Source organism: Malaclemys terrapin, chromosome 17 (assembly GCF_027887155.1).
Source record: "Malaclemys terrapin pileata isolate rMalTer1 chromosome 17, rMalTer1.hap1, whole genome shotgun sequence".
Lineage (NCBI taxonomy): Eukaryota > Metazoa > Chordata > Testudines > Emydidae > Malaclemys > Malaclemys terrapin.
The window spans coordinates 13,685,652-13,711,481 of NC_071521.1; the positions used below are offsets into that span (position 1 = coordinate 13,685,652).

The 25,830-nt window shown below is 53.5% G+C and overlaps 1 protein-coding gene across 2 annotated transcripts in view; it reads right to left on the minus strand.

The window, feature by feature from the left end:
• The window catches only part of SH2D3C (SH2 domain containing 3C), a 46,876-nt gene that overhangs the window by 11,958 nt on the left and 9,088 nt on the right, over window positions 1-25,830 (minus strand). Inside the window, exons 1-2 of one of the 2 annotated variants that reach the window (XM_054007897.1) lie at window positions 17,092-17,244; window positions 1,802-1,930 (exon numbers count right to left, since the gene is read on the minus strand). In XM_054007897.1, coding sequence (XP_053863872.1) covers window positions 1,802-1,930; window positions 17,092-17,172 — 210 coding nt within the window. In that variant the 5' untranslated portion in view covers window positions 17,173-17,244. Of the gene's footprint in view, window positions 1-1,801; window positions 1,931-17,091; window positions 17,245-25,830 lie in introns of those variants that run through there. The other variant, XM_054007896.1, reaches the window with a different exon arrangement.

A 25,830-nucleotide genomic window follows, 5' to 3' on the forward strand; every position in this document is an offset into this window, starting at 1 on the left:
CCAGTTTTAGGCTCCGCTGAGATCCACAAAACTCTCACGGAACCCTATAGGAGCCTAAACTCCCTCACTGCCTAAGTTTTCAGGGTAAAAGTTCCCTTGGCACCTCGGTTTCTGCCTCCGGACATGTGCACTGCTGCCTCCCTCTAGACCTCCAGGCACCCATCTGCCACCATCAGAGGGAATCCCAAACCAGTGGAAGGCAGGCGTTTGTCAGCCTAAGTCATGCACAGGGCCCGATCTGGTAGGGTGGCCTCTCAGCATGCCGACTGAATCAGGTGCCATTCAAAATCTGGCCAGATGAGGAGATGGGGGGGTAGTGCCTACCTTCTAATTTTTAGTCCAGTGGTTCAATCGCTCATCTGAGTGGTTCAATTTCTCCCCTGCCACCTAGGTAAGGGGGTCTTCCCCCTCTCAGGCAAGCACTCTAACCACTGAGCTAGGGGATATTCCGATGTGGGGCACTCTCAGTATCTCCCGTTGAAGCTGTTCCATGGGGGATAAATAATGAAGAGTGATCAGAGCAGGGGGGCTGGACCCCATCACCCGAACCGCTGAGCCACAGAGTCAGTCTCTCTCTCTCTCTCTCTCGCCCAACGACCGTTCTACTGTGGATAATGACTGAAAAAGTCCTTGAGCCAGAGAGAGGCTGACTCTAGAGCCCAGGCACCTACCTGGGAGGTGGGAGACCCAAAGGCCCATCCCCCTGCTCCAATCACTCTTTGCTCTGGGCTAAAAGTTATAAGGTGGGTGGCGGCTCCTCCTCCAGCCATTTGCATATGGAGCAAGGGAGGCGCCTAATTCATTCCTGCAAGAAACCACTTAGGTGCTGAAGCCATCCGGCTCCAGGCGGTGGGTTCCCATTTGTGGATCACCAGCATGGACAAGTGTTCCCTTCAGCCCTGACATAGGCGCCTATCTTTGACAGTGGGGTGGGGCTTAGCATACGGCTCCCTGCCTAGCATGCTGGCTTTTATGAATGGCATTGTAAAGTGTCTCTCTCCCCTGGTTACTGCACAGGGAGTCTCGTCGCCAAACTTGTGGATCACTGTCCTTTCTGCCATTTTTTTCTAGGCGCCTAAAAGTTAGGCCAATGCCGAGTGTTGCAACACCCACGTCCCTTTGTGCCCACCCCAGAACAGAGCAGGATTGTCTTGTGGGGCACTTGAGTTCCTCCTCCAAATATTCATCTCCCCATCTGCCCCAAGCTAGATCTGAAGACTATGGGGGGGTGGGGGGGAGGGGAAGAGAGACTGGTTCCACGGACACTCAAGTGAGTGGAGAGGAGCTGAGGGGACCCTTAACGGGGTGGGGGTATTTGTATCATCAGGGTTCAAGGGAACTGCTTGTGCCCCCAAGTGCTGCTCAGAATGGTCCCATGACCACATGGCCAGGCAGTGCTCCCTGCAGCACAGATCCACGGGGGCAATGCAGACTGGCCAGCGACCCTTTCCCAGTGGAGTGGGCTCATGTGAGACCAGCCTGCTCCCTCTCTCTCCACCTCTTCCTGTCACTCTATAGGTCTCTGTCTCTCTTCTCAGCCCCAACCAAGATCATATCCCAAGGCTGCCTGAAGGGGAAATCCAGCCATGAGGTGTCCCAGTGCAGGGGGCAAGAGTGTCCTGCCCTCTCCTTCCAGTCCTGCTGCCAGTGGCAGAATGGGCAAGGTGTTGAGTTCAAAGCCCCACTGCGGAGATGGGCCTTAGGGTGGCTCTTGCTGCGCTAGTGCTTGAGGCCAGCCCGGATTCTCCAGGGCAGGCAGCCAAGGCCTGGGGCTTCCAGCAGCAGCCCAGCTCCCCCTCACCTCTCGGGGGATGCGCCCATGGTACCACACGTGGCTGCGCAGGTCCGTGCTGCTCAGTTTCAGCTCCTCCTCCAGCTCTTTATGAAGCTTCTCCGGTGAAGAGTCAAGGATGTACTTCTCCTTGGAGAACTAGAAAGAGCACAAGTGCACATCAGCCACCACTCCGTTCCTCTGGACATGCCAGGAACCACCCGAGAACAGAACCAGCACCCAAGGAGTTGCCCTTGGCCGGAGGAGAGGGCCCATCCCAGACACACCAGATACCCCAAGGAGATAGGAGCCCCACCAGCTGTAAAAGGATCCCCTCCAATACAGAGCTGCCACCGCACAGCAGAGATCCACCAACACCGAGTTACGGATGGCAGCAGTGTAAGGATGGTTTGGATGGCCTGTCACCGACAGAGATCGGGGCTTGTGGTGGGGGAAGGGGGATGATGTGTAAAGAGAATTGTCAGCTAACATGAGCTGCACAATGATCCTGTGCACCCAGTGACGGGAAGGTGCATGGATGTGCTGTCTGTAGCGGAACCCGAGATGACAGCTGGTTTCACGAGAAGGCTCTTGTGAAGAGCCCTTCACTCTGCACATCCCCTGGGGCCAGCTGTGCCGCTTCACTGCTTTTCTTCCTGGATTGATTGTGCCTGTGTTTGTTCACACACGCGCTCGGGGGAGGAGAGATGTATTGATGCCCCTGTTCCTCCGCTCGGGCAGCATATGCTTCTCTCAATCAAAGCACCTGCAACTCCCCTGCAGTGGACGAGAGGTCCCACTGGACACAGCCTCCTCTCTGCCCTCCCTACTCTGCCACCAAACTGTATGACATCACTGGGTTATTTCTGTCTGTCAGAGTCCCAGCAGGCCAGGAGCCAATGACGCCAGTGCAACAGAAGGCAGAGCTGCTGGAGGAAGAAAGGTCAGAGCCAGCGATCCTGTCTGCAGCAAGCTGCAGGTGACTACAGCACAGTCCTCAATGTAGGTTCCTGCGTGTCCAGTGCGCTCCCTCTGTTTCCAGTGCATCATCTCAGCTGGCACTGCAGGACCCCGTCGCAATGCAATTCTAAACCCTATACCTGAACTGGGCTACCATGCTCACTACTACAATATTTGCCTGCTCAGTCATGGCTTATCGGGTGAATGAGTCTTAATTTCTAAGTGGGGCTGGGAATTTGATCCGCCAGAAGGTTTTGGACTGAATCAAACCCTTACTCTTCTGGCTTGTTTGGCACTAATTTTTCTGGGCTGTGCACATGGGAGACGCGCACATGTACTATCCACGCATCCCTTGCATTCACATGTTGCCATGAACAATATGGAGACAGCTACATAAGACACCTGTCGAGATGCAAGAGGGATGGCTTTGATTTTGTTCCATCGTGGGATAGCAACCAAAATGGTACAAAGCTTCCCTCTGTTTCCAACGGGGTAACATCTTGCAATATGTCTGTTGTGCTTACAGTTAATTTGGCCACACCGGGCTATTGTGCCCGAAGATATTTATGTAGCAGAATTCACTTCCCATTCTTTATAGTGGTCTGTCTGTCTATCTGTATTGCTGTTGCAGAAATATTCAATGTTCTCTATCTGGCCCTCTTCACCATAGTATCTGAGCTCTTCACACTTTAATGGATGTTGTCCCTGTGAAATAAAAAGGCTGTCGCAACTGGCTCTTTAAGAAGGAAGAGGCCAGCTCACCTGTGACTGAGAAGCCAACCCTCAACTGGGCTTAAAAGGATGCCTGGCTGGGACCTAGAGGGAAGGAGAGAGACCTGGAGAGTCCCCCAGCTGCCTGTGAGCAAAGAGCGAAAGAACAAGGAAAGGGGCAGGTGAGAGCTACCTGAGCGTGTCAGGAAAGGGGCTAGCCTGCTGACCTTCCTGAGCTGGAGAGCCAATGAGGGGAGGCTGAAAAGGGCTGAATCACTGGCTGGTGTTTGGGTCTAAGTCACGAGACTGGTGATTTTCATGTGGATGGTCTAGAGAGTGGGGCTCTGGAACAAGGGCAGAAAGGGACTGCGAGGGAAGCAAGTGCTGGTGGGTGACCTGGAAGTGAGATCCCTAGGGGGAGAATGAAAAAAATCTCACTACCTTTGTATGTTTTACTGTGGGAAGTGGGAGAACAGTTTTACCATGGCGGTTCTATGGACTATTGTACCTCTACATCAATTATGCCCAAAGATGGGACTTTGTATCGGACAGTAGTAGACTGTGTTCCTTTTTATGGTTGGAGCATGGGGAAACTGAGGCAGATGCACCTGTTGTGCCATGACCTGACTTTGGAGGGTGCCCTGGGGAGGGGTTGCCTTGTCACAGAGGTATTCTCCCCCATGTATAGATGAGGAACCAAGGCACAGCACAGTACAGCTGTGTAAGGCCCTTGTCTTTTTGTTTTGATTTTGTGAAATATTTCCTGGGAATTTCTCTGTTTTATTCTAAAATTTTAAATATGGATGAAAATTTTTGTTGTTTTTTTTAAAAGGGGGGGGGAGCCAAGTACTCACTGGGGGGCAGTGGGTGGGGAGCATGCCTGGTGCTCATGGGGTAGCAGGAGTGTGCTCCCTGTGGGTCTGTTGCTGCAGCAGTTGGGAGGTCTGGGCTGCTGGGAGCTGGCTCCTTGCCCATCTAGCTCCCTGACTTCACAGCAGCTGTGGGGACTCTGCAAGGGGGAAGCTGGGCCCTGGCTCACCCAAAATTCAGGTGAAAATTGGTAAATCCCCAATACTGATTTTCCTGCCTCCCCCCCGCCACCAAAACCTGGGCATTTTTCCAAGAAAAATGGGTAAATACCAAAACTGCAGAACCTCCCAGATGTGTGGCCTGGGCCAAGTCACTTCAAGTGGGTTGGAACCAGGAGTTCAAGGCAGGTCTTTAGCAGACCATCCTTCTTCCCTGGTTGGAGCAGCTTCTCGTGTCACTTCTATTGGAATGTAGTTTGACTGCCACCAAGATGCTAGGCTGCAACCAGCTTTCCATTATAAAAGCACTGCCCGTTCCTGGGTCGAGTCCGCCCTGTCCCCCAGCCATCCCCCTACTCCCCACGCTAGGTGTAGTTCCATGTTTCTACAGGCTCATGCATAGGCTCTAATGCTATCCTTTCTCTAGATGTAAAGAGATGCTTTTCCCTTGCAAAGGGATTCAGCATTTCAGCTGTTTCCCCCCCCCACACACACACACACAACTGTGAGGTTGGAACAATCAGCATATTTGGATGTCACCTCCCAGCGGGAGGCCAGAGAAGTGAGTGGCATTGTGGTCAGGATTTGAAGGGGGGAGGGGTTGAGTCTGGGCCAGGGCAACTCAAATTAAAAAAAAAATCAAATCAAATAAAAAAAGCCACTTCATCTGATCTGTAATCAGTGCACTGTTGGGGAAAGCTCACCCTGTGGGGAAGGATGGATCACGTAGGAGTAACACAAGAGACCCATCCACGAAAGGGTTAACTCCACTCTGTTAGTCTGCTAGTATCATGAATAATAATGACAGATTTAAAGGGAATCTTTTGCATAAAAATGAGCTTTTTACTAACACTCCTGCACCTGAGCCTAAAACCTCCAAGTCTCCCCTCCCCCCGCCCCTAGAGAGACACAAGGGAATGACGTAATGTCTCGGCTCAGCTGAAGCTGGGACTCAGGCCCAGGACCACCCTGCTCAGACTCCGCGTCAGGGAGAGATGACAGGATTCCCAGAGGGCTGCAGGGGATGCCCAGTCACAAATGCCCAGTGGAGCTCCATAATCCCAGCCGGCCATGCCCACACGTACACAAGCCTAGACCTTGGATCCCTCTTCCTGCGAGGGACAGGCTGGGCTCTCCCATATACCAGTGCAGCATCTCAAAGGAGTTGCTCTGGATTTACACCTGGGAGTGCCACTAGGCTCCCCCCCCCCATTGCATTATTTTGCACAACACACACTCATGCAGGCTTCTCTTGTATAGAAAGAACCTGGAGCACCACTTAAGACAGGCATGACCCACAGCCCCACAGTTCAGGGTTAGTTGCACGTTCTGGGCCAGCACTGAAATATCTAGTGCAGAGGGGCCTGGGAGTTAAGACTCCTGGGTTCCATTCTCATTTATCACATCAGGCAAATCATGCCATCTGTTTTCTCATCTGTAATGCAGATACAAGACCCATTTTGTCCAGTTAGAAATTACTCTGATGAGGCAGAGGTTCCCACCACTTCATATAAGAGTCTGAAACATCTCACTATTACAAAGTTTCCTTTGTTTAATTTCCACCTTTTCCTCCTCCTTATACTTACTGGCCCACATTCCCAGGTACAATGATGCAAGGGCACTGCAATCCAGGGTGTAACGGACAGCAAAGTTTGGCTCACTCCAGCGGTTAGAGGTTTGAAGCCCCTTGTCACCCCTTTTGATTATGGGATGCTAAATGCTAACACACCGAATAACTGTGATCGCCACATCCATTTATGGCCAGGGTCTCGCATTCCTACTCTGACAGAATTCCCATTGAAACCAATGGGGATTTGGAAAAATTGTGGTTCTATTTCCCCCCCCTCCCCCCATGTCTCTGATCTGGATATATGGTATAAGGGCTGCCTTGCCCCAGCACCAGCAGAGTTCATTGAGGTGTTTGGTGGCTGAAGTTAGAGGTGAACCACTAGCCATGGTCCAGCTGGTAGGATATTAAAGGGTCACACACACACACACATCTACAGGCAAATGCTTCAGACCTGCACTTGCATGACAGCTGGCCTTGGTTCATTAGAATGTTGCCCCCATGCCTAACCCCTTCCTGTCTACTCTCCTTCCACTCCTTCTGTTGCCACAGGTCTACGTGCTCTCCAGACCTTCTCTGTAGGTTAGCTCCTTTATCCGTTCCTGCCCCAGTTCTTTTACATCTGTCACCAGCCACCCTCTCCTTTCTTAGTAAAGCACTAGAGCGCGTTGCTCCAGGTCAGCTCTCCAACCACCTTTCTGGTGGGCTATTCTCACTCTGGCCAGAGGCTGGAAGCCACATTACAGTGAGTATGGCTTCTCTTCCGCTGATGAAGCTTTCTCCCGCCTCGCTATCCTGGACCATAGGGAAGCCTTTGACACCATGGAGGACTCCTCCCCCTGGGTCCCTTCCGTAGCTGTGTAACATATCAAGTGCTCTCTGGTCACGGATCTGGTCCTACCTATCAGACTCTTTCGCTGGTGGAGCTGCCTTCTCTACGGAGTCCCAGAAGGTTCATTTCCTCCTCCTGTTCTCTACCACCTCAATCCTTTTTCGGTTTTTTAACCTGAAACATCTCTACCCTGACGATACTCGATGCTCCATCTCTTGACACCTTTAATGATTCCTCCCCATCCATCTTGACCAAGTAAACTTGTGGTTTCCTCCCAGCTTCCTTCAGCTAATTGTCTCAGGCAGACTATTCTCTCTTGGGCAATCAGACCTCCCATGTGCCTTCCACGTAGGCATCATCCTAAACCACAAGCTTTCCATCTGCAAATCTGCCTGTCATCACCTCCCAGGCATTCCCTCTGTGTACATTATGTCACCTCTGCTGAAGTCCCGAGCTAAGCTTTCATCTCCTCTTACAACCCCATTCTCTATGGCTTCCCCAGCTACCTCAAGTACACAGACGCATGATTACACCCTCCTATCCTCTGCTCTGCTGGCAGCATGTTCATTTGTCCTGGAACTGGAAAACTGCCCTTCTTGTTTTGAACCCCTTCCTTGGCTTGCCCTAGCTAATCCACAGATCTTCCCACTCCATGCTCAACAGGAACTTGCCTTTTTTCTGTCCCCAAGCCCACCACTGCATGCACTAGTCGCTTGTGGTGCAAGTGCCTTCTGCTCTGCAGCCACGGCCTTCTGGAACAGCTGCCTTCTCTCTTGCTCCATCCAGCCTTCCTCCTGATTTAAAGTCTCTCTTCTCCCTTTCCTCTGTCTCTGACATTTTATTTGAACTCTCCCGACTCAAACAACAGTTACCAAGTATTTTGGGGCTCCTAGATACAGCCTCAGACCAGAAAGGGCCAACTCCAGACCTGTCACCAGCAGGTGAAACTCCATTGATTTCAGGGGATCTGGATTGCTCACCGCAGCTTCAAATTCATGTGTGCTCTGTGAAGCTGTACTGTACTGCACTGCCCAGTGGCATACTGGGCCAAGATAGGGCTGACTACCTTGCTCCTGACATTCCCCAGAGTATCCCAGAATCCTTTGTACTAACTGCACTGGCCCAGGCTCCAACCAGATCCCACACACCAGACCCTTTCTTCTCCCACCTGCTGGTGGCTCCTGGGAACCTGCAGCAGAGTGCTTGGAGTGAGCCCTGCACTTTCTGGAGCCCTCGAGACATGGCACCCCATGTGTCTGCCTGTGCTCAGCTATGTCTCTACCACTGGACTGGAGCGGTGGATGTGAATTCCTCTGACGGCACTGGGGCCCAATCCTGTGAGGTTCAGAGCACTCAGAACTCCCACTGACTTGAGGGGGAGCGGCAGGTATCCTGCGGGCTCCCCGTTAGCTGGGGTTCTCCTGCCCTCAAGTCCTTAAACACACAGGCAAACCCATTCAACACGGCTGAACTTTATTAGCAATGAATGGTAGCCAGGGGATGCAGCCAAAGTCCAGCTCCCTCCCAGGGGGCCTAGGCCTGAGCAGATACCGTTGCCATGACAACCCCATCCTCTGACATGGAGCCGCCCGCATCTCTCCATGTGAGTGGCGGCAGCAGCTTGTTCATGGCGGCTCCCTCCCCTGCAGCAAAGGCTTCCAATAAAACACCTCCCAAACTAGCTTCTAGGGCAGAAGGGGATGCGGAGCGGAAGGATGTACACTGAGGTGCAGCCTGCAGGGCCCACCTGGCAGTACATGATCCACACAGAGGGGGTGGAGCAGTGGGGGTCTGGGGTGGGACTCCCCACAGTGGGGGGATCCTATTGAAGTCACTAGTGCCTGAGAGTGGGAGGGCTCGGGGGGGGGGGCAGGGTGTGTGTGGAATTGGTGATTATGTCATTTCCATCCCCTCTGTTCTCTGCCGATGCAGCCGCTCTCAGAGCGGCCCGAAGTGGGGGGAAAACAGCTCTCCCGGCTGTTTCATTCCTGCTTTAGTTTTCCCCCCTTTCCCAGCGGTACCTTGGAGAATAACAGGGAGTTGTATTGAGAATTGGGGGCGATCCAGAGCAATTGGGGGGGGGTATGGGAGTGACCCCAGCTCAGCATGCACAGAGGAAGAAGAGGAAGCGCTGCTGAGGGTCAGAAAGTGCCAGCAAGAGCTTTTTCAAAGCTGTTTGCTGCTTAGAATTAGTCATTGCATCATTTAGCTGGGAGAATGGCCCTTCCCTCTCTCCATTAGCTTGCTCCAGAGATCTCTCTCCAACCCCCTCAGGCACACACCTCATTCTCGCCAGAGAGACTCTGGGAGGCTCTTTAACCTTTGCCACTAACCTAAATAGACAGTCAATGGACTGCGTGGGCACGTGCAGCAGACCCCCAAGATCCCATCACAACTCCGTCCATGCAATGAAAGCTTCCCCCCTGCCCTTCCTCCTGGAAATACAGCAGGACCCACACCACAGTACGTTAGGCTTGTAGAGTCAGCTCACCCCATATAGAGTGGGAGCACGCTATCTCACCTCTCGGTGCATCAGTTCCCCCTGCAGGCGATAGCCATCTCCCCCTCAACCCCCTCATGCACCTCATCCCCGATGTACCCTTACACATGGCAGAAGACAAGCCACAGGGATGCAGCGCCTGGTGTGATGGGGCACCAACTTGGGTGGCAGCAAGATGCTACCACAATATCAGTTTTCAATAGCAATCATCCAGAAATCATCTTTTTTTTTTTAAAGCAAGGAATAAGTGAGAGGAGTGCGTTTGGTCTATTTCAGTCTGTTTGATAAGAAACTGGCATTAGTCAGCCTGAGGACCTCCAATGTTATGCCCGCAATAAATAGATTAGTCTTGGATTTGTTTCCCCCTCCCCCCGGATTAGTGACTGTTCCAGCCAATATTGTACATGTGGGCTTTCCCCAAATCCTCACCATCCACATATGCAAATATGCAGGATAACAAAACCAAACAAGCCCAGCCAAGCAGCACCCACTGTCCCTGAGACTGGATTTGGCCAGACGCCAGGACAGCATTAGTGCTGTTGGCCAGGTGCTAAACTAGCAGAAAAAAGGGATAGTGTTGAATGAGCAGGAGACTCTTGCATTAGGGGTGGGGAGGAGGGAGAGCAGAGAGCACCCTGAGCTGCCCTGCTGATTGGATGGAGAGATCCCACCATTGCAGGGGCTCTGCCATGCTTTCCAGCCCTGTGCTGTGCACTGTTTATTCCCTAGCTGTCCCTGGATGGCCTTGTCTACACTAGAGTGTGCTGCATTAGCCACCACTTGGTCCCCTTTGCACGCCTGTGACGCGCTGTACATCCATGTGCAGACGTGCTAGCAGTGCACCATCTGCATTAGACATGCTTGGAATCCGCCCGCATGGTCCTTCAGTGTGCAGTGCCAACATGGATGGGGATTGCTGGTGTGAGAGCATCATTGGTGCATGCACCCCTCCTTCTCCCACAGTGCACCTGTCGCTGCTTAAATTGCCTGTCTGGTCTGCCTTCTGCACAGGGTCATGTGTGCCAGAAGCCATGTGCACAACCAGCCCTGTCCACACCATGGAGTTATGCACCATTATCCCAGCAATCAGCTTGATTCCGCCTCAGTCACTAGCGCGTCTCAGAGGAGGCCTTCCCATGAGCGTGCTGCCAGCTGGCCAGGAGCCGACAAGCAGGCGCTGGCAAGATGAGGAGATCCAAGGCCAGCTGAATGCTGTCATAGGAACACTCTGGTGTGTAACCGGGCATTCTGGTTGACTAGCTGAGAAGGTCAGCACCCACAGTAGTTAACAATGCCAAGAGATCAAGAGACTTACGGTCCAGCACAAGGACCAGGACAATAACAGCACATCTGGTGCAAGGTAAAGAACATGCGTGTTCCAGAAGTACCTGGACCAAGTGCTTGGCACTTGCCCTTCCATGCAACCCAGTATGCTACTAGAGAGCAGGGAGGCAACTCACAGCACAGTGGGGAGGAAGGAGGAGGTGAAACGGTCACGCCAGAACTAGACAATAGTAGGAGCTGCCACAGACATTACCAGGATCTGCTCGGGGAGCCCAACACAGCAGCCATGCTGGCTCAGCAGGAAGAGAACCTTCTGCCCAAGCTCTATGGGGGCTGAGACTGTCTTCCAGGTTCCTGGGAATGCTGCCATTACTGCTTGGAAGAAGGCAGGGGGAGTCCTCCTCTCCCTGCTTCCCTCCCCCATCCCTGCGCAGCACAGCACCGGCTGCCGAATGCCGTCAGCCAGATGAGCGGGTTAGTTCCCCAGGGTTGGCATCCCCCGCAGTAGTAGGCCAGCTTCCAGCCGGGGTGAGAATGCCCAGTTCGGCGACTGGCTGAGCCATGCTATTCGGCTGGACTAGAAGGGGCAGAGAGAGGCTGAGAATCAGAGAATTTTATTGAAAGGAATTACAGGGGGGCCCTGTAGCCAAGACACTTACACTCCATTTTCTCTTTCTGCCCTAGGCCAGACATGGCAATAAGAGACACGTTTCTCTTACCCACCTGCAGTCCCATTTCATTCTTTCTAGCTAATGCACGAAAGACAATCCTGGGCATATTTTCTATGTACAACTAGTACAGGCCATGAGAGTTAACTTACGCCACATCTCCTCCTGCTGTCAGGCACAAGATACCTTTTTATCAGTCTAGCAGAGAGAATTAATCTTAGCCCTTATTTCCCCCTCGCCCCCAGATCCTCAGCAGTTGTGTCTGAAAATGCAAATCAGTTGCAGGAGTGATGCATGTTTCCATCAAACCCCACAGAACTTCTTTTAGCCTCTCCATCCAGGGAGTGGTTCCTTTGATACAATCCATGTGAGTAACCCTAATTTCCTCATGAACTCAAGAATTGCCTGACAGTCCCTTGCTGGAACCCTCTGCACAAGGATGCTGTCAACTCCACTTCTTTTTCTTTGTAGCACCTACTACAGATGTGGGGCCGGAGGACGCGATCCATGGTGGAACGGCTAAGAAGCCCAAGGACCAGGAAAAGCAAGGAAAACCAATACTTGGGACACGTAGAGGGACGTGAGAAGGGTCTTGGAGTAAATGATGGAAGGAGGTAAAAATGATGCCCGCTTTTAAGAGACTGGACAGGTTCAGGCAGAAGTGGAATGATTGGGGAAGGAGACCTGAGACCAGGCAATTCTAATGAGAGTTTTTCAAGGACTCAGGCATCACATTGAACCTAATAACTGGCCTCTGCACCTGCCAGATACAGGTTAATAGTGCTCTTTGGAGCACCTCCTACTCTCCAGCTCCTTCATAGCCCTCACTCCAGGTATTGCACCCCTCTGCCACAGTCACCTAAGAGGACTAGAATCCCCAGTTAGATGGACAAGGTGCACCTGTAAAATATTCAGTTACCATTGTTCATGTAACTACGTTACCCTGGTTTGCCATTGCAGCTGGCCTGAATTTTTGTTTGTGTATAATAAAGTCGAATCTGTGGGGAAAGCCTGTGTAATGAGCACAATCAATCATTTTGGTCTTTAATACCAAAACCAACAACAGTTCACTCCTCCATTCCATCTAGGAACGAAGCCACACATCCCGAAAGAGCGCCCACTGGTACGGAACGCACCAGCTCGTCTGTTTAGCAACATAGGTCACTGAACACATCACTCAAGTAGACCACTCTCTGCACTGGCTCCCCACTGAGGTCAGACTCCAGTTCAAGGTCTCTGTCCTGATATTCAAAGCCCTCTTTTGGAATTGCTCCTGGCTACATGACCTCTCACGGCAGCTGTGTTCTGTTGGAACAATGAAACATGAGCGTGGGATGGGGGGGTGGGGGGGACTCTGAAATGTTAGGGGGCTGTACTATGGAATAGCAGTTAGTGCAACTGCAGATAGTTGTGTGGATGTCGGGCAAAGCTGAAGGCAAGTCAGCATGGCTATGATGGACATGTTGCAGTGTTGGTACTTAGATGGGCGCTATGCTACTGGTTCAGTCTCTAGTGTAGACACAGCCAGGGCATGAGTATGCACATCCATCTATCTCGATATTCCTTATCTCACTCCAAGGCTGCAGCTGCATCCCTTTGCTGAGCTGCCATTGGTCAGAAATGATGTCATTGCTTCCAGTGTTGGGTGGCGGTGCATGGCTATTGGTGGAGGGGCAGAGATGCTGTTGTCAGCTGGAAAGGCTCCAGTCATTCATGTGGAGTTCAGTGCGTGTTCCCTCTGGGGGCTTGGACAGATAGATGGAGATAAAGATCTGGCAGAGCCAGGTGAGCACTTGGGGCTCACTTTTAACCCTGCATTGCTGGGACGTAATGCCACATCCCCTGCAGGGTCCCAGCAAGAGAGACTGTAGCTGATTTAACTCTTGCAGTGCTGGGTCAGAGTGCCTAAAGCCCCTTTCTTTAACCCATGCACTGAGGAGCCAGAGTTGTATGTCCTGTGGATGTTCCCTCAGCAAGGCTCTGCAACAATCAAAAGAGAAGCTGTCCCCAGAAAATCCTGCCCAGGTTTTAGGTTGAGATCAGTGCTTGCATTGACAGGGCTTTGGGGCTTTAGACTGCTCTGCCTACACTCAGGCAGTGCAGACAGGATCACTAAAACTCAGGACTATACCTCACAGGTCTGGAGAGTCCTCCTGATTTAAGGAGCTCCAAGTTACCTGGGACATAAGCAGTGGACTTGTGATATGGTGCCTACCCCACACAGCTGATGAAAGGACTAAAGAGGACCGGAGAGTCCACACAATTAACCCACGTGGTTGCACCTGGAGGGTTGGCCAGGCCTAATTAATGATGAAACCCAGTGGGGAGGGACTGTGTGATGCTATAAATAGAGGAAGTGTAGCACATAAAGGGGGAGTGGTGCAGGGAGAAACTCTGCAACCACTCTTTTGGTAGCAGGGAGAGACCAGACCAGTAAGATCAGGCTTCTGGAAGATGAGGACAAAGGCTTGGTAGGAATACCTCCAGGGAGGTAGTAGTAGAGAGTCTGGTGGAATGACCCTTCACTGCCTGTCCTAGGGTACCTGGACTGGAGCCTAGTGTGGAGGGTGGGCCTGCATTCCCCTGCCAGCCCCTGGTAAGGTGTACAAAGACCAAGAAAAGTGTGTACAACCTACTGGGCTCAGACTCAAGAGTGGCAGACCAGGCAGAGGGATTGGACATTTGTTTGTTACCCTAGAAGGGGTGAGACATCATGTGACTCAGCTGGGGGGCTGAATCCTGAGAAGAAGTAGACCACCTCAGGGCCAGACTAGCTGTTAGTAGAGGCCGCTACAGGAGAAGATGCTGCTACACTATGCCCAGCCTGGAGGGAGCGTGCCAGGGGTAAGTCATCCCTTCTACCATGCTCTTGGGTTTGTCTTTTTTTAACCCCTCCTGTACTAGATTACTCTCCTCCAAATTTCCAGTCAAATACAGCTGGACTCTTACAATGCTCTGTTCCACTCCTGTCATTTGCCAGACACCTAGTGTATCCTTGGTGCGATGGGAAACAGATACTGAAGGGACCTGCTTCTTACTGCTTGCTACCACCCCAGCACCAACACAGGTAGCATTTCACACCCGCTCTGCACAAGTGTAAGTGGTGACCCCAGGTGTAAGGTGGTAAGAACCCAAGCATGCTTTAGCTGAAGTCCGGCCCAGCCAATGCAGTAGCGTAGGCCAAGCAGCTGAACTTCAAACCAGACTTTTTGGCGTACGTCTCTAGCTGACGCTGGGTGGGTTCTCACCACAAGGCTTTCGGGAAGAAGTGTGTTTTGTAAGAAGGGATTTAAATGCACCCTTGCATATAGTGAGCTGCAGGGGAGAGGGTGCCCCCCTGGGCCAATGGTGGTAGTGGAGCACGGGTAACACCTGGTAGAAGCATCATACGTGTCGGATTCGGGTGTCTTAGGTTTTGGATTGTATCTGCTCACCAGGCAACCTCAACACCGCACGTTGACGACACTGCTGTAACTACATGTCAGCTTTGCTCTTCCTACGTCTCTGACAGCCCAGCATGTTGCCTGGTCAGACGCGGTGGGGTGGGCAGCAAGTGACAGAAAGGAAGTGACAAAGGCAGGGGGCAAAGAGGCTTTTCTTATGAGGCTCAGACTCTATGTTGCTTTTTTGGGCTGTGTGGGAAAAATATTCACTGCAAAAGCCTAGAAACTGGGGGTTCTGTGCTCAGATTAGATCGTATTCAGCTACTCCTGTTTGGTGAAGGGGGAGGGGAGAGAGAACGGCCACAGGGAAAGGTTGCTTGAAAACAGGACCAAGTGTGGCGTATTCCTCTGTAGTGTTTGTAGTCCAGCTGAGGGCAGGGCCCTGTTGTGCTAGGTGCTGTACATGCCCCTAGAGGGAGACTGCCCCTGCTCCAGAGAGTTCACAGTCCAGCCTAACTAGACAAGGCAAAGGGGGGGGGGGGAGAAAGGAGGGATGATTATTCCAATCTTACAGCTGTTGTCAACTCACAGTGAAAAACTGCAATACTGCCGAAAAACTGGCCCCAGGCTATTGGCAAAGGGGTTTTGTTTTTTGAGTCCCAACCAGACTGATTCAGTTTTCATGAAATTGTGTTTAAAAAGCTCCTGTAAGACAAAAGGGAACATCTTCCTCTTCCCCCCCCCCCCCCCCCCGTCTCCCTCCAGGCTCTCTCAGGGCTCTGGAGCCCTCCAATGCCAACCCTGCTGCCAGCGCAGGTACCCAGCAAGTGGCAGACGCATGCATTAGGACCTGGCTACTTTCCCTGCTGCATCCCTGTGGCAGGCAGCTGCTGCTGAGCCGGCAAAGCAGATTGTGTCTGAAAGCAGAGGGAATCCTCCCTGCTCCCCCAGCTGGGGTGGGGGCAGCACACACAAGGTGGCAACTGCAGCAGGCGAGGGGGCTAGATGTAGCTCCCAGTCCCCGACCTGACTTCGTTGTGCCAGGTGAGCCTTTGCAGCCCCGTCTCGATTGCTCGGCAGGGCTCTGCAGAGCAAGTGGCTGCAACAGGGTTAGCACTAGCCTGACTCAGTCGCTCTCCAGAGCTGAGTGTGGCCAACAAGTGCTGAAGCCGGAGGCAGATCTGCATTACCAGGGGGGAACAGACCTAGCTGGCCCCCTGCTGCTGACACACAGGGTGGGGAGGAGGGGGGAAGAGTTGACTATCCAGCCCCAAGAGCTATGTTGCCCAAAGCAGCAGCCTAGCAAGGTTCAGCCAGGCAGTGGGGGGTGACTGACCCACTTTCCCTCACCTTGCAGCAGACAGCAGCTCAGTGCCCCCTCCCCATATCCCTGCTTGCACTTGCATCTTATTCCCGTGCTGCCAAGTCCAGCCCAGGGGGCTGCCTCTGCCCCCCTGGCACTGAGACATGGGGTGCTCCCTGCCCCATGGCACCCCAGAGACCAGCCAGGCATAGGGGTGATTCACCCCCCCCCCAAACCCTGAGTCATACTGTTTCCCTCAACACCTGTGCTACCTCTCCTGCTCAATGAGTCAGAGCTGGGGATGGGGACCCCCCCTTCACCCAGCTCAGCACCTGCCCCACAGGGATGTCTAGCTCCAACCCCCCACCCCAGGAGCAATCCCCAGTCTGGAGTGGCTAGTGGAATTGACCTCTGCCCCCCCACATGTCAGGGTCTGCATGAGGGGGTGCCCAGCTCCATCACTGACCTCAAGAGTGAGTGCCCAGCACCATACCCCCCAGCAGCCAGCCAGTGTCCTGTACTGTCATGCCCAGCCCCGTGTCCCCCAGCAGCCAGCCGGTGTCCCACGCTGCCAGGTGCCCCACGCCGTGCCCAGCCCCGTGTCCCCCAGCAGCCAGCCGGTGTCCCACGCTGCTAGGTGCCCCCCGCCATGCTCAGCCCCGTGCCCCCCCAGCAGCCAGCCGGTGTCCCACACTGCCAGGTGCCCCACGCCGTGCCCAGCCCCATGCCCCCCAGCAGCCAGCCCGTGTCCTACGCTGCTAGGTGCCCTGCACCATGCCCAGCCCCGTGTCCCCCAGCAGCCAGCCGGTGTCCCACACTGCCAGGTGCCCTGCACCATGCCCAGCCCCGTGTCCCCCAGCAGCCAGCCGGTGTCCCACGCTGCTAGGTGCCCTGCACCATGCCCAGCCCCGTGTCCCCCAGCAGCCAGCCGGTGTCCCACGCTGCTAGGTGCCCCGCACCATGCCCAGCACCATGTCCCCCAGCAGCCAGCCAGTGTCCTACGCTGCTAGGTGCCCCGCACCATGCCCAGCCCCGTGCCCCCCAGCAGCCAGCCGGTGTCCCCTGGCTGTGCCCAGCCCCTCACCTGCACTTGCATGAAGGATCCCCGGTAGAAGCAGCAGGCGGCCGCCGACAGGGCGCTCCAGAGGCTGCACCGCTCGGTCATGGCGCCTCCCCGGGGCCCGGCGCTGCAGCCAGGACCGGCCCGCGCTGCACCTGCCGCTCCCGGCTCCCTCCTGCAGCCGCCGCGGCCGGGCTTCAATTTCAGCCGCTTCCCCGATTACCTCATCCCTTGTCAGGCTGGGGGCGGGGCTCGGGCTCGGCCCCGCCCCCGGCCCGCCCCCACCCAGCCAGCCGGGAGCCCGCGGGGAGCGTGGCACGGCGGGGCCCTGGCCCTGCTAACCCCGGCTGGGACCCCGCCACCACGGGGCGCCCGGCCCCGCCCCCCCGGAGCCTGCCAGCCCTCCCACCCCACGGGGCCCCCGGCCCCCCTAGAGCCTGCCTGCCCCCACCCTACACTCTAGGGGGGGACGGGCGCCCTGTGGGGGTGGTGGGGGGCTGGCAGGCTCCGGGGGAAGGGCGGGTGCCCCTTGTGGGGCGCGGCTGGCAGGCTCCAGGGGTGGGGGGGGCGCGGCAGGCAGGCTCTCTCCCCCCCCCATCATTTTGACAGCCTGCCAGCCCATCCCTGCCTCCAGGCGTCTTCCCACCCGGCTATCCCACCTGGCTCTCTAGCCAATCACATTGCAGGGCATCTTTGCCTCTCCACAGGGCACCTGATCCAGATCTGCCAGCCCCCCTGTTACAGCCAGGAGGCCCAGCTGCCCCATGCAGGATAGTCTCCCACATTGGCTGTGCTAACCAGCCTCCCAGAAGGGCTGGTTCACAGGGGACAAGCTCTGAGAAGGGAGCCAGCTTTAATTGGCACCAGCTCTGTTTTCTCACATTTACACTCTCTAATCAAAGGAGTAACTAAACCCAGGGGGAAGGAAGGGGACTCTGGTTCACACCTTGTTTAACCCTCTCCAGCCCAAGCACCCCCTCACCCAGGCCCATTCACACTTCCCTGCATTCCAAACCCTCCCCCAGGCCAAGCACAATCCCCTTCAATTCAACAAACTCCAGGGTCCATTTGGTACCATTGTTTTTTCTTCCCTAGCCCCACAGGCCAGGCACAGCCGTGCACTCTTTTGGTGCTCTCCAAACTAGGCTGACTTTTGTTTGTTTTTTCCCTTCACTCTTTAATGGGAGGTTTCTTGGCTTTCTCAGAAGAAAGGAGACCTGGCCCTGGGAGAGGCGCAGGTCCCAGCCAGCAGGAAGCCACCCCTCTGCACAGCTGCCATCAGTGTCAGCTGCCCTGTATTGAAAGCCAAACGTGGAGTCCCATTTGGTTATCCAAGGGAAATCGAATCTTAGGCTACAAGGTGGCTCGCAAGGGATGGGAGGAATTCTCTACCCATCCTGTAACCCACACGTGGGGCATCCTGGGAGGTTCTCCACGTTCTCCTGAGTGATTATGTTTTGCCACTGCCAGCATTAGACTAGATGGACCAGAGCAGGATTAGAGGCCCAGATTGATCAAAACTTTTGGGGTGAGACAAGGCAGGTGTGTGGGAGGGGATAGGGGAGAAGCATGAGCCTGCAAGTTACTTACAAACGTCTGGAGCTCCAAATGCTGCCGGGAGATATAATAATCCCCACCCATGCAATTGCCAACCATGCCCCCATCCCCAAAGTCCCGGGAAGCAGATGCACCTGGGCAACAGTGGTGCAGAAGTTCTTGGTATTTAACAGTAGGTGTTAATTGCTGCCTTGAAGGAGCTAGGTAACTGAGAACACACAAAGGTATTTCTGCTGCAGTTAACATATGAACAGTACATTTTCGGATGTAATTAATTCAAACAAGTCCCTCGCATCCTGAGGAGAGGACAAAGCAAACGCTGCTGAAGACACACTTCTCCAGAGTGGCAGCTCCACACACAACCATGTGTGGGAAGATCAGAAAGGAAACAGATACAATGTGGGACCTGTCTGTGGACCTGTGGCTGACTCAGTCATAGGGGTTTTGTTCTGTGATGTTTCAATGGGCAGTGCTTTTATCCCAGTGGTGCCACCTCCTCGCTGGGACTCCTGTAAGGTAGGGAAGCTTTATCATGCCATTTCTCAGAAGAGAAACTGAGGCTCAGTGACTTGCCTGAGGTAAGGCAGGAAGTCCATGGTGGAACAGGGAATTGAATCTGGGTCTTCCACATCTCAAGCCAGTGCCCTACCCATGAGGCTGTCCTTCCTCCCCAGCATGGGACATGGCACATCCATACTGTGCACCTTTCAAGCAAGCGGTAACTGGGGCAGGAAGAGCAGTACAGGGCAGAGTCCCGGGATCCTAGGGGCTATGAGTGAACGGTTGGCTGTGGTGATCCAGGTCTCAGCAGACTGGAGTATAGCGCACAATGCCACGTACTTGTGAAAATGCCCTCGATGGCGGAGTGCAGCGTGTGTGTTTGAAATCTGCCACATGAACCTGGAATTGAACTCCCTTCTCGTCTTTGTTTGATAATGGAGACAGCGACACACACACATTCCCATAGGCATTTCCAGCCCTTCACTGCTGGAAGGGGAGAGCACAGCCTCCTCTTTCATCCTGAATGAGATCGAGGGACGGAACAGATGGTGGTTTACAGGGAGACGCTGAACTGAAAGAATCTGATTGTGATTCGTCTTCCTGAAAAGCCTGTTCCTCCTTGAAGGATTTTGTTGCTTTCCTTAGACAGAGCTGGAGCTTTGGCAGGACTCGGCTCCTCTCTGGGGAAGTAGCACTGGTTGGTACAGCTCTGAGCTCCTATGCTGATGGGTACATAGCCTATGTCTAGCTATCTCCCATCTCTTATCTGCCTCCCTTTCTAGGGGCGGACCTGATCTGTACCACCACGCAGCTCTCTAAAGAGCCTGGGATTGCATACAGAGTGAAATCAGATTGCATACAGAGTGACATTTGGATTGTGGCCTGCAATTCTGGCCTTCAGCACTCCCTCTTTTCACAGTACCAGCCATTCCCCTGGGCCTTGGGGGGCCTGTCTCTTCCTCAGGAGGGGAAGGGGAGTAGTCAGGGCTCAAAGTGGGCCAGACCAGGACGGTAGCACTCTGCACGTGTGTTAGTGACCACACAGGGTGTAAGCAATGGAGATTCGGGCCCAGCCTGTCCAATGAGATGCCAGCCACCTCCTGTTCCACTGGCCCCCTGCTGTCCGGCGTTTACACTAGCTCAGGTGGCATGTGGTTTGCTACTTGACTGTGTCATTTCCGCGCTGCTGCTGCACACGGGAGTGCATCAGCCAGTGGCAGCAGCTGCTCCCACATCAGAACGAAACTGTGAATGAGAGCAAACCGGGCCAGCAAATAAAGCACTCGGCTCCCTCGGGGACGCTGGCACACTCACTTCTGTATGCCCAGGGCTCCTCAAGGGACACTGCCCAGCCTGCCTGCTTTCTCACTTCAGCAACCTGGACTCTAAATAGATTCAGTAAGCAGACCTGGGTTCTGGGCTGCAGTCTAAGTGCTCCATCCTTGCTCTGCTTGGCTGCATGAGGACCTGTTGAGGCTTCATTTTCCAGTCCAGATGCTCTCCATGGTGCTGGTGAATGGACTGGGCTGTGAGAACAGCTCTGGTGGTAGCAGGAGCAAACCTACCGGGGGTTAAGAGCTGATGAAAAGTCAGCCCCAGCCAGGTCTTGTAGTCAGTGAGTGCCAAGCTTGGCCGATTCTCTTAGGAACTCTAGGCCTTGTTAGCACTGAACTGTGCCTGCACCTTCATTCGCCGGGTGTAAGCCGGGAGGTGTGCATGCTCCCCCTCTGTCTCTTTCTCTCTTTCTTCGCTTGGTTGCTGCAGAACAGCTGGGCTGGTTCATTCTATTCGCTTATCACTTTACTTGCACCACAGTCAGACATACAGAAATCTGAGTCCCTGGCTGAGAATCAGGGTTGTACCAATGCAGATTCCCAACAGGCCAGCGCTGCTACCCTGTTCCCAATCATACCTCTTTCTGAGAGAGGGTGGAGCTGGGAGCTCTCCCACAACTACTGCAGCGCCACCATTCCCTACAGCGACTCCTGCTGGTGACCCCGATTAGCTGGGTGCTCTCCCACCGGCAGTACTAGTGCACCATTGCTTTCAGTGACACCTGCAGGGAGAAGCTGGGACTGAAGGATCTGATCTGGTCACAGGAGGTGGGGGAGTGATGATGGGGAAGCAGGAGAGCAAGCCAAAGGCGGTCAGCGCGTCTAGGTTACGTGGCGCCCGCACTGGAGGCAGACCAATGTCCCGCACTGATGGAGAAGACATGGCTATGCAGTTAGGTTTATTACGGTCATTTGGACTGACAATGCCTTTAACCCCTTAGCAGCTAGGAAGGGGAATCTCTCTGCCTGGAATTGACACTGCTCTCTTGCTGGAATGAGAGAACACCAGTTGTCCCAGCTGGTAACACTCCAGCCAGGAGAATGCATTATACCCGGCAACGGAAATGATCAGGGGGCTGGGGCACATGACTGACGAGGAGAGGCTGAGGGAACTGGCCTTATTTAGCAGAAGAGAAGAGTGAGGGGGGATTTGATAGCAGCCTTCAACTACCTGAAGGGGGGGTTCCAAAGAGGATGGAGCTCGGCTGTTCTCAGTGGTGGCAGGTGACAGAACAAGGAGCAATGGTCTCAAGTTGCAGTGGGGGAGGTCTAGGTTGGATATTACGAAACACTTTTTCACTAGGATGGTGGTGAAGCACTGGAATGGGTTACCTAGGGAGGTGGTGGAATCTCCATCCTTAGAGGTTTTTAAGGCCCAGCTTGACAAAGCCCTGGCTGGGACGATTTAGTTTGGGGTTGGCCCTGCTTTGAGCAGGGGGTTGGACTAAATGACCTCCTGAGGTCTCTTCCAACCCTAATCTTCTATGTGCAGCACCAGCTCCTGAAAGGGGCCAAGGACTCACTGACTGTAGGGGGGGTGTTGACTCCCAGAAGGGGGGGGGGAAAGAGTATTGCAGACAGGCAGAAAGGATTAACGGCAGCAGCAAACCGTTCCCACCTGGGGGCAGTGAAATTCTCACTGTGGAACTCAAGGCTGCTGGGTGCCTGGCTGGGGATCAGGCTGTCTGCGCGTGCAACTGACTTTCATCTAGATGAGAAGGTTCTGGGCACAGGGATCTTGTCTTATTTGCCTGCAAAGCACCATATACCCCTGTGCCACTGTATGAATAACCACATGAGATGGGGCTCTTTGGATAAGTGCACGTAGGTGACAGGTGTGAGGGAAAGTCACCCCTGTGCGAGGGCCCAGCACGAAGCCTTTGCACCACTTTAGTCCCACTTAAGGCCTCAAGCTAGGGTTTAAATGGGTGCATAGGCCTCAAACTGGCCCTCTGTCCAGGGTGACTACACCCTGGTGAGGATGTAAGGTGCACAGCGGCAAGTTACCTGTCTGTGCATGTAAATCTCTGCAATGGCTCTGTCTGTATGGAGCTGACTTCACTAGCTCCTATCACCACAGCTGTTAGAGGATGTCTACGTGTGGAGCTGGGGGTGACACACCCACCCTGGCTCTCTGTGACCTCGCACGCTAACCATTCAAAGCGAATCATGGACCACCCAGCATCAGACAAAATACAAACCAGCCCAGTATAACGCCACACCAAAAATAACTGACCCAAATGGTGAACAAGCTCACTCTGGACCGGAACCCGGGCACCAAGCTGAAGGCCCAACATGGCTTATACCCAGGTCTCTGTTTTAGTTAGTTCATGATTTATAAAATGCTCCCATCACTGAGGCTCTGGGTGCATGAAAAAAATCGAACAAGAACAATAATAATCAACATCGGCTAAAGCGAATTCCTTCATTGCCTCCCCAGCATGTCTTCCCACCCCCCCACCCCATCATCACCACACTCAGGACAACGCCTGTGTGAACAGAGGGGCCTCGCTGGTGCCCTGATGCTGAACAAACGTGGACACTAACATGAGGAGCCAATTCTAGAGCCAAGGACTTCCTGCTTCTGGCTGTGTAGATTTCCAACGTGGGGGCTGTTGGTTGGTCTTGGCTGCCCTAATGGCCTGCAGCCACCTGCCTCTCCCATATTGCTAGCTGGGAGTGGGGTCTCACTATGGAGAAAGTCAAGAACAACTGCCTTCAAAAAATGTTCAGTGCTGGCGAAAGGTTCTGGACTGAGGGTCCTACGACCTGGAGTCTTCGCCCTTAGTGATGAACAATGGCAATGCTACCGTTCCCCCTCACTGCCTCAGCCCTGACCTGGGGGGGACCACCTCCAGGAGCAGGCACGTAGCTCAGACTCCATCATCTCTGCCTCATGAACCTGCCACCTAGTGCCACTGTCAAGATTTTCAAGAGCAGCTCCTGACTTTGGCGCCCAACCGGCCACCCCTCCAAGGGACCTGATTCTTTGATAGGATAACGAGCCTTGTGGATAAGGGTGAAGCGGTGGATGTGGTATACCTAGACTTTAGTAAGGCATTTGATACGGTCTCGCATGATATTCTTATCGATAAACTAGGCAAATACAAATTAGATGGGGCTACTATAAGGTGTGTGCATAACTGGCTGGATAATCGTACTCAGAGAGTTGTTATTAATGGTTCCCAATCCTGCTGGAAAGGCGTAACGAGTGGGGTACCGCAGGGGTCTGTTTTGGGACCGGCTCTGTTCAATATCTTCATCAACGACTTAGATATTGGCATAGAAAGTACGCTTATTAAGTTTGCGGATGATACCAAACTGGGAGGGATTGCAACTACTTTGGAGGACAGGGTCATAATTCAAAATGATCTGGACAAATTGGAGAAATGGTCTGAGTTAAACAGGATGAAGTTTAACAAAGACAAATGCAAAGTGCTCCACTTAGGAAGGAAAAATCAATTTCACACATACAGAATGGGAAAAGACTGTCTAGGAAGGAGTACGGCAGAAAGGGATCTAGGGGTTATAGTGGACCACAAGCTAAATATGAGTCAACAGTGTGATGCTGTTGCAAAAAAAGCAAACATGATTCTGGGATGCATTAACAGGTGTGTTGTGAGCAAGACACGAGAAGTCATTCTTCCGCTCTACTCTGCTCTGGTTAGGCCTCAGCTGGAGTATTGTGTCCAGTTCTGGGCGCCGCATTTTAAAAAAGATGTGGAGAAACTGGAAAGGGTCCAAAGAAGAGCAACAAGAATGATTAAAGGTCTTGAGAACATGACCTATGAAGGAAGGCTGAAAGAATTGGGTTTGTTTAGTTTGGAAAAGAGAAGACTGAGAGGGGACATGATAGCAGTTTTCAGGTATATAAAAGGGTGTCATAAGGAGGAGGGAGAGAACTTGTTCACCTTAGCCTCTAAGGATAGAACCAGAAACAATGGGTTTAAACTGCAGCAAGGGAGGTCTAGATTGGACATTAGGAAAAAGTTCCTAACTGTCAGGGTGGTTAAACACTGGAACAAATTGCCTAGGGAGGTTGTGGAATCTCCGTCTCTGGAGATATTTAAGAGTAGGTTAGATAAATGTCTATTAGGGATGGTCTAGGCAGTATTTGGTCCTGCCATGCGGGCAGGGGACTGGACTCGATGACCTCTCGAGGTCCCTTCCAGTCCTAGAATCTATGAATCTATGAATTCTAGAGGCTCCACTACGGTGTCTCCAGCTGGGCACCCAAAATCACTAGCCAGTTTGGAACCCTGGGCCTGCGGCTGGGAACACTGACCCACTGGGAACTGGCCTGAGACAGCAGCTCCTATAACAGGCCATCAAACAGACAGCGGCTGGGGGCAACTTCCATTCACTACTGAGCTGGGTTGGATTTGATCTGCTGGTGTAGAGGTAAAGACTCTCTGTCCCATGGAAAAACTCTGCATCCCCATCCCCTGAGCCAAGCATTTCCAGCCCTGCCTCTTTGAATAACTCCACAGGAAGCCTGCTGAAAGAGGCTCGCTCTTCCATAAAGCCAGGCATCTCCCGAGTGAATTCCTGGCACTGTGCGAAGAGCCCTCAGGAATGTGACTAGTTTGCTGGAGGATAATCAGGGTCTTTGCAGAGGATTTGGAGAGATTTGCACCAACTTTCATGTGACAGCCCCAAAGTGACTGAAATGCTGCATTTCCCCTATTAAGGCTGAGTGAGGAGATGGCACACTGGCTGTGTCCCCGAGAGAGCGGACACCCCTCCCATTGCCCAGAGCATGAAACCAAGGCAGCTCCCACTCTGAGGGCTGCTTGTGAGGAGGGAGGGGATGCCCTCTACTGTCTCCCTTTGGTGCGCCCACCTGCCAGCCTCAAAGGCCTCTTGTGTCAGCAAAGTTACCCTCCAGCTGCCGAGAGTTTGGCACAGCTCCTCGCCTCAGAGATTGGTCTGAACCAAAGCCCTGGATCCAGGCCTGGGTGCATTTGAGGGCATGTTCACACTGTAACCAGAGGGGCGATTGCAGCCCTACCTGAGTTAGCTTTAATCTAGCTAGGGCGGGTATTCACCGCAGTGAAACTGGAGCGGTATGGGCTTCAGCATGGCCTGTACAAGCCAACCTGGGCCCCTAGATACTTGGGCAGCTAGTCCATGCTAAACGCTGCTGCGGCTTCACTGCAGCTGGTACCTGAGTGAGTTTGGGTATGTCTACACATGCTGCCCAGCCCTACTCCATCTCTGAAGAGGGAATCTACAATGGGCTGAACGTGGGTTGGGAGCAGGGGTGACCTGCCGCTCTGGATTCACGTGCAATGGCTCAGGCTCGTCTCTATCCATGAAAAGTCCTGCTGGCAGCCGCAGGGTGCTTATCACCACTCTCCAGACCCCAAAA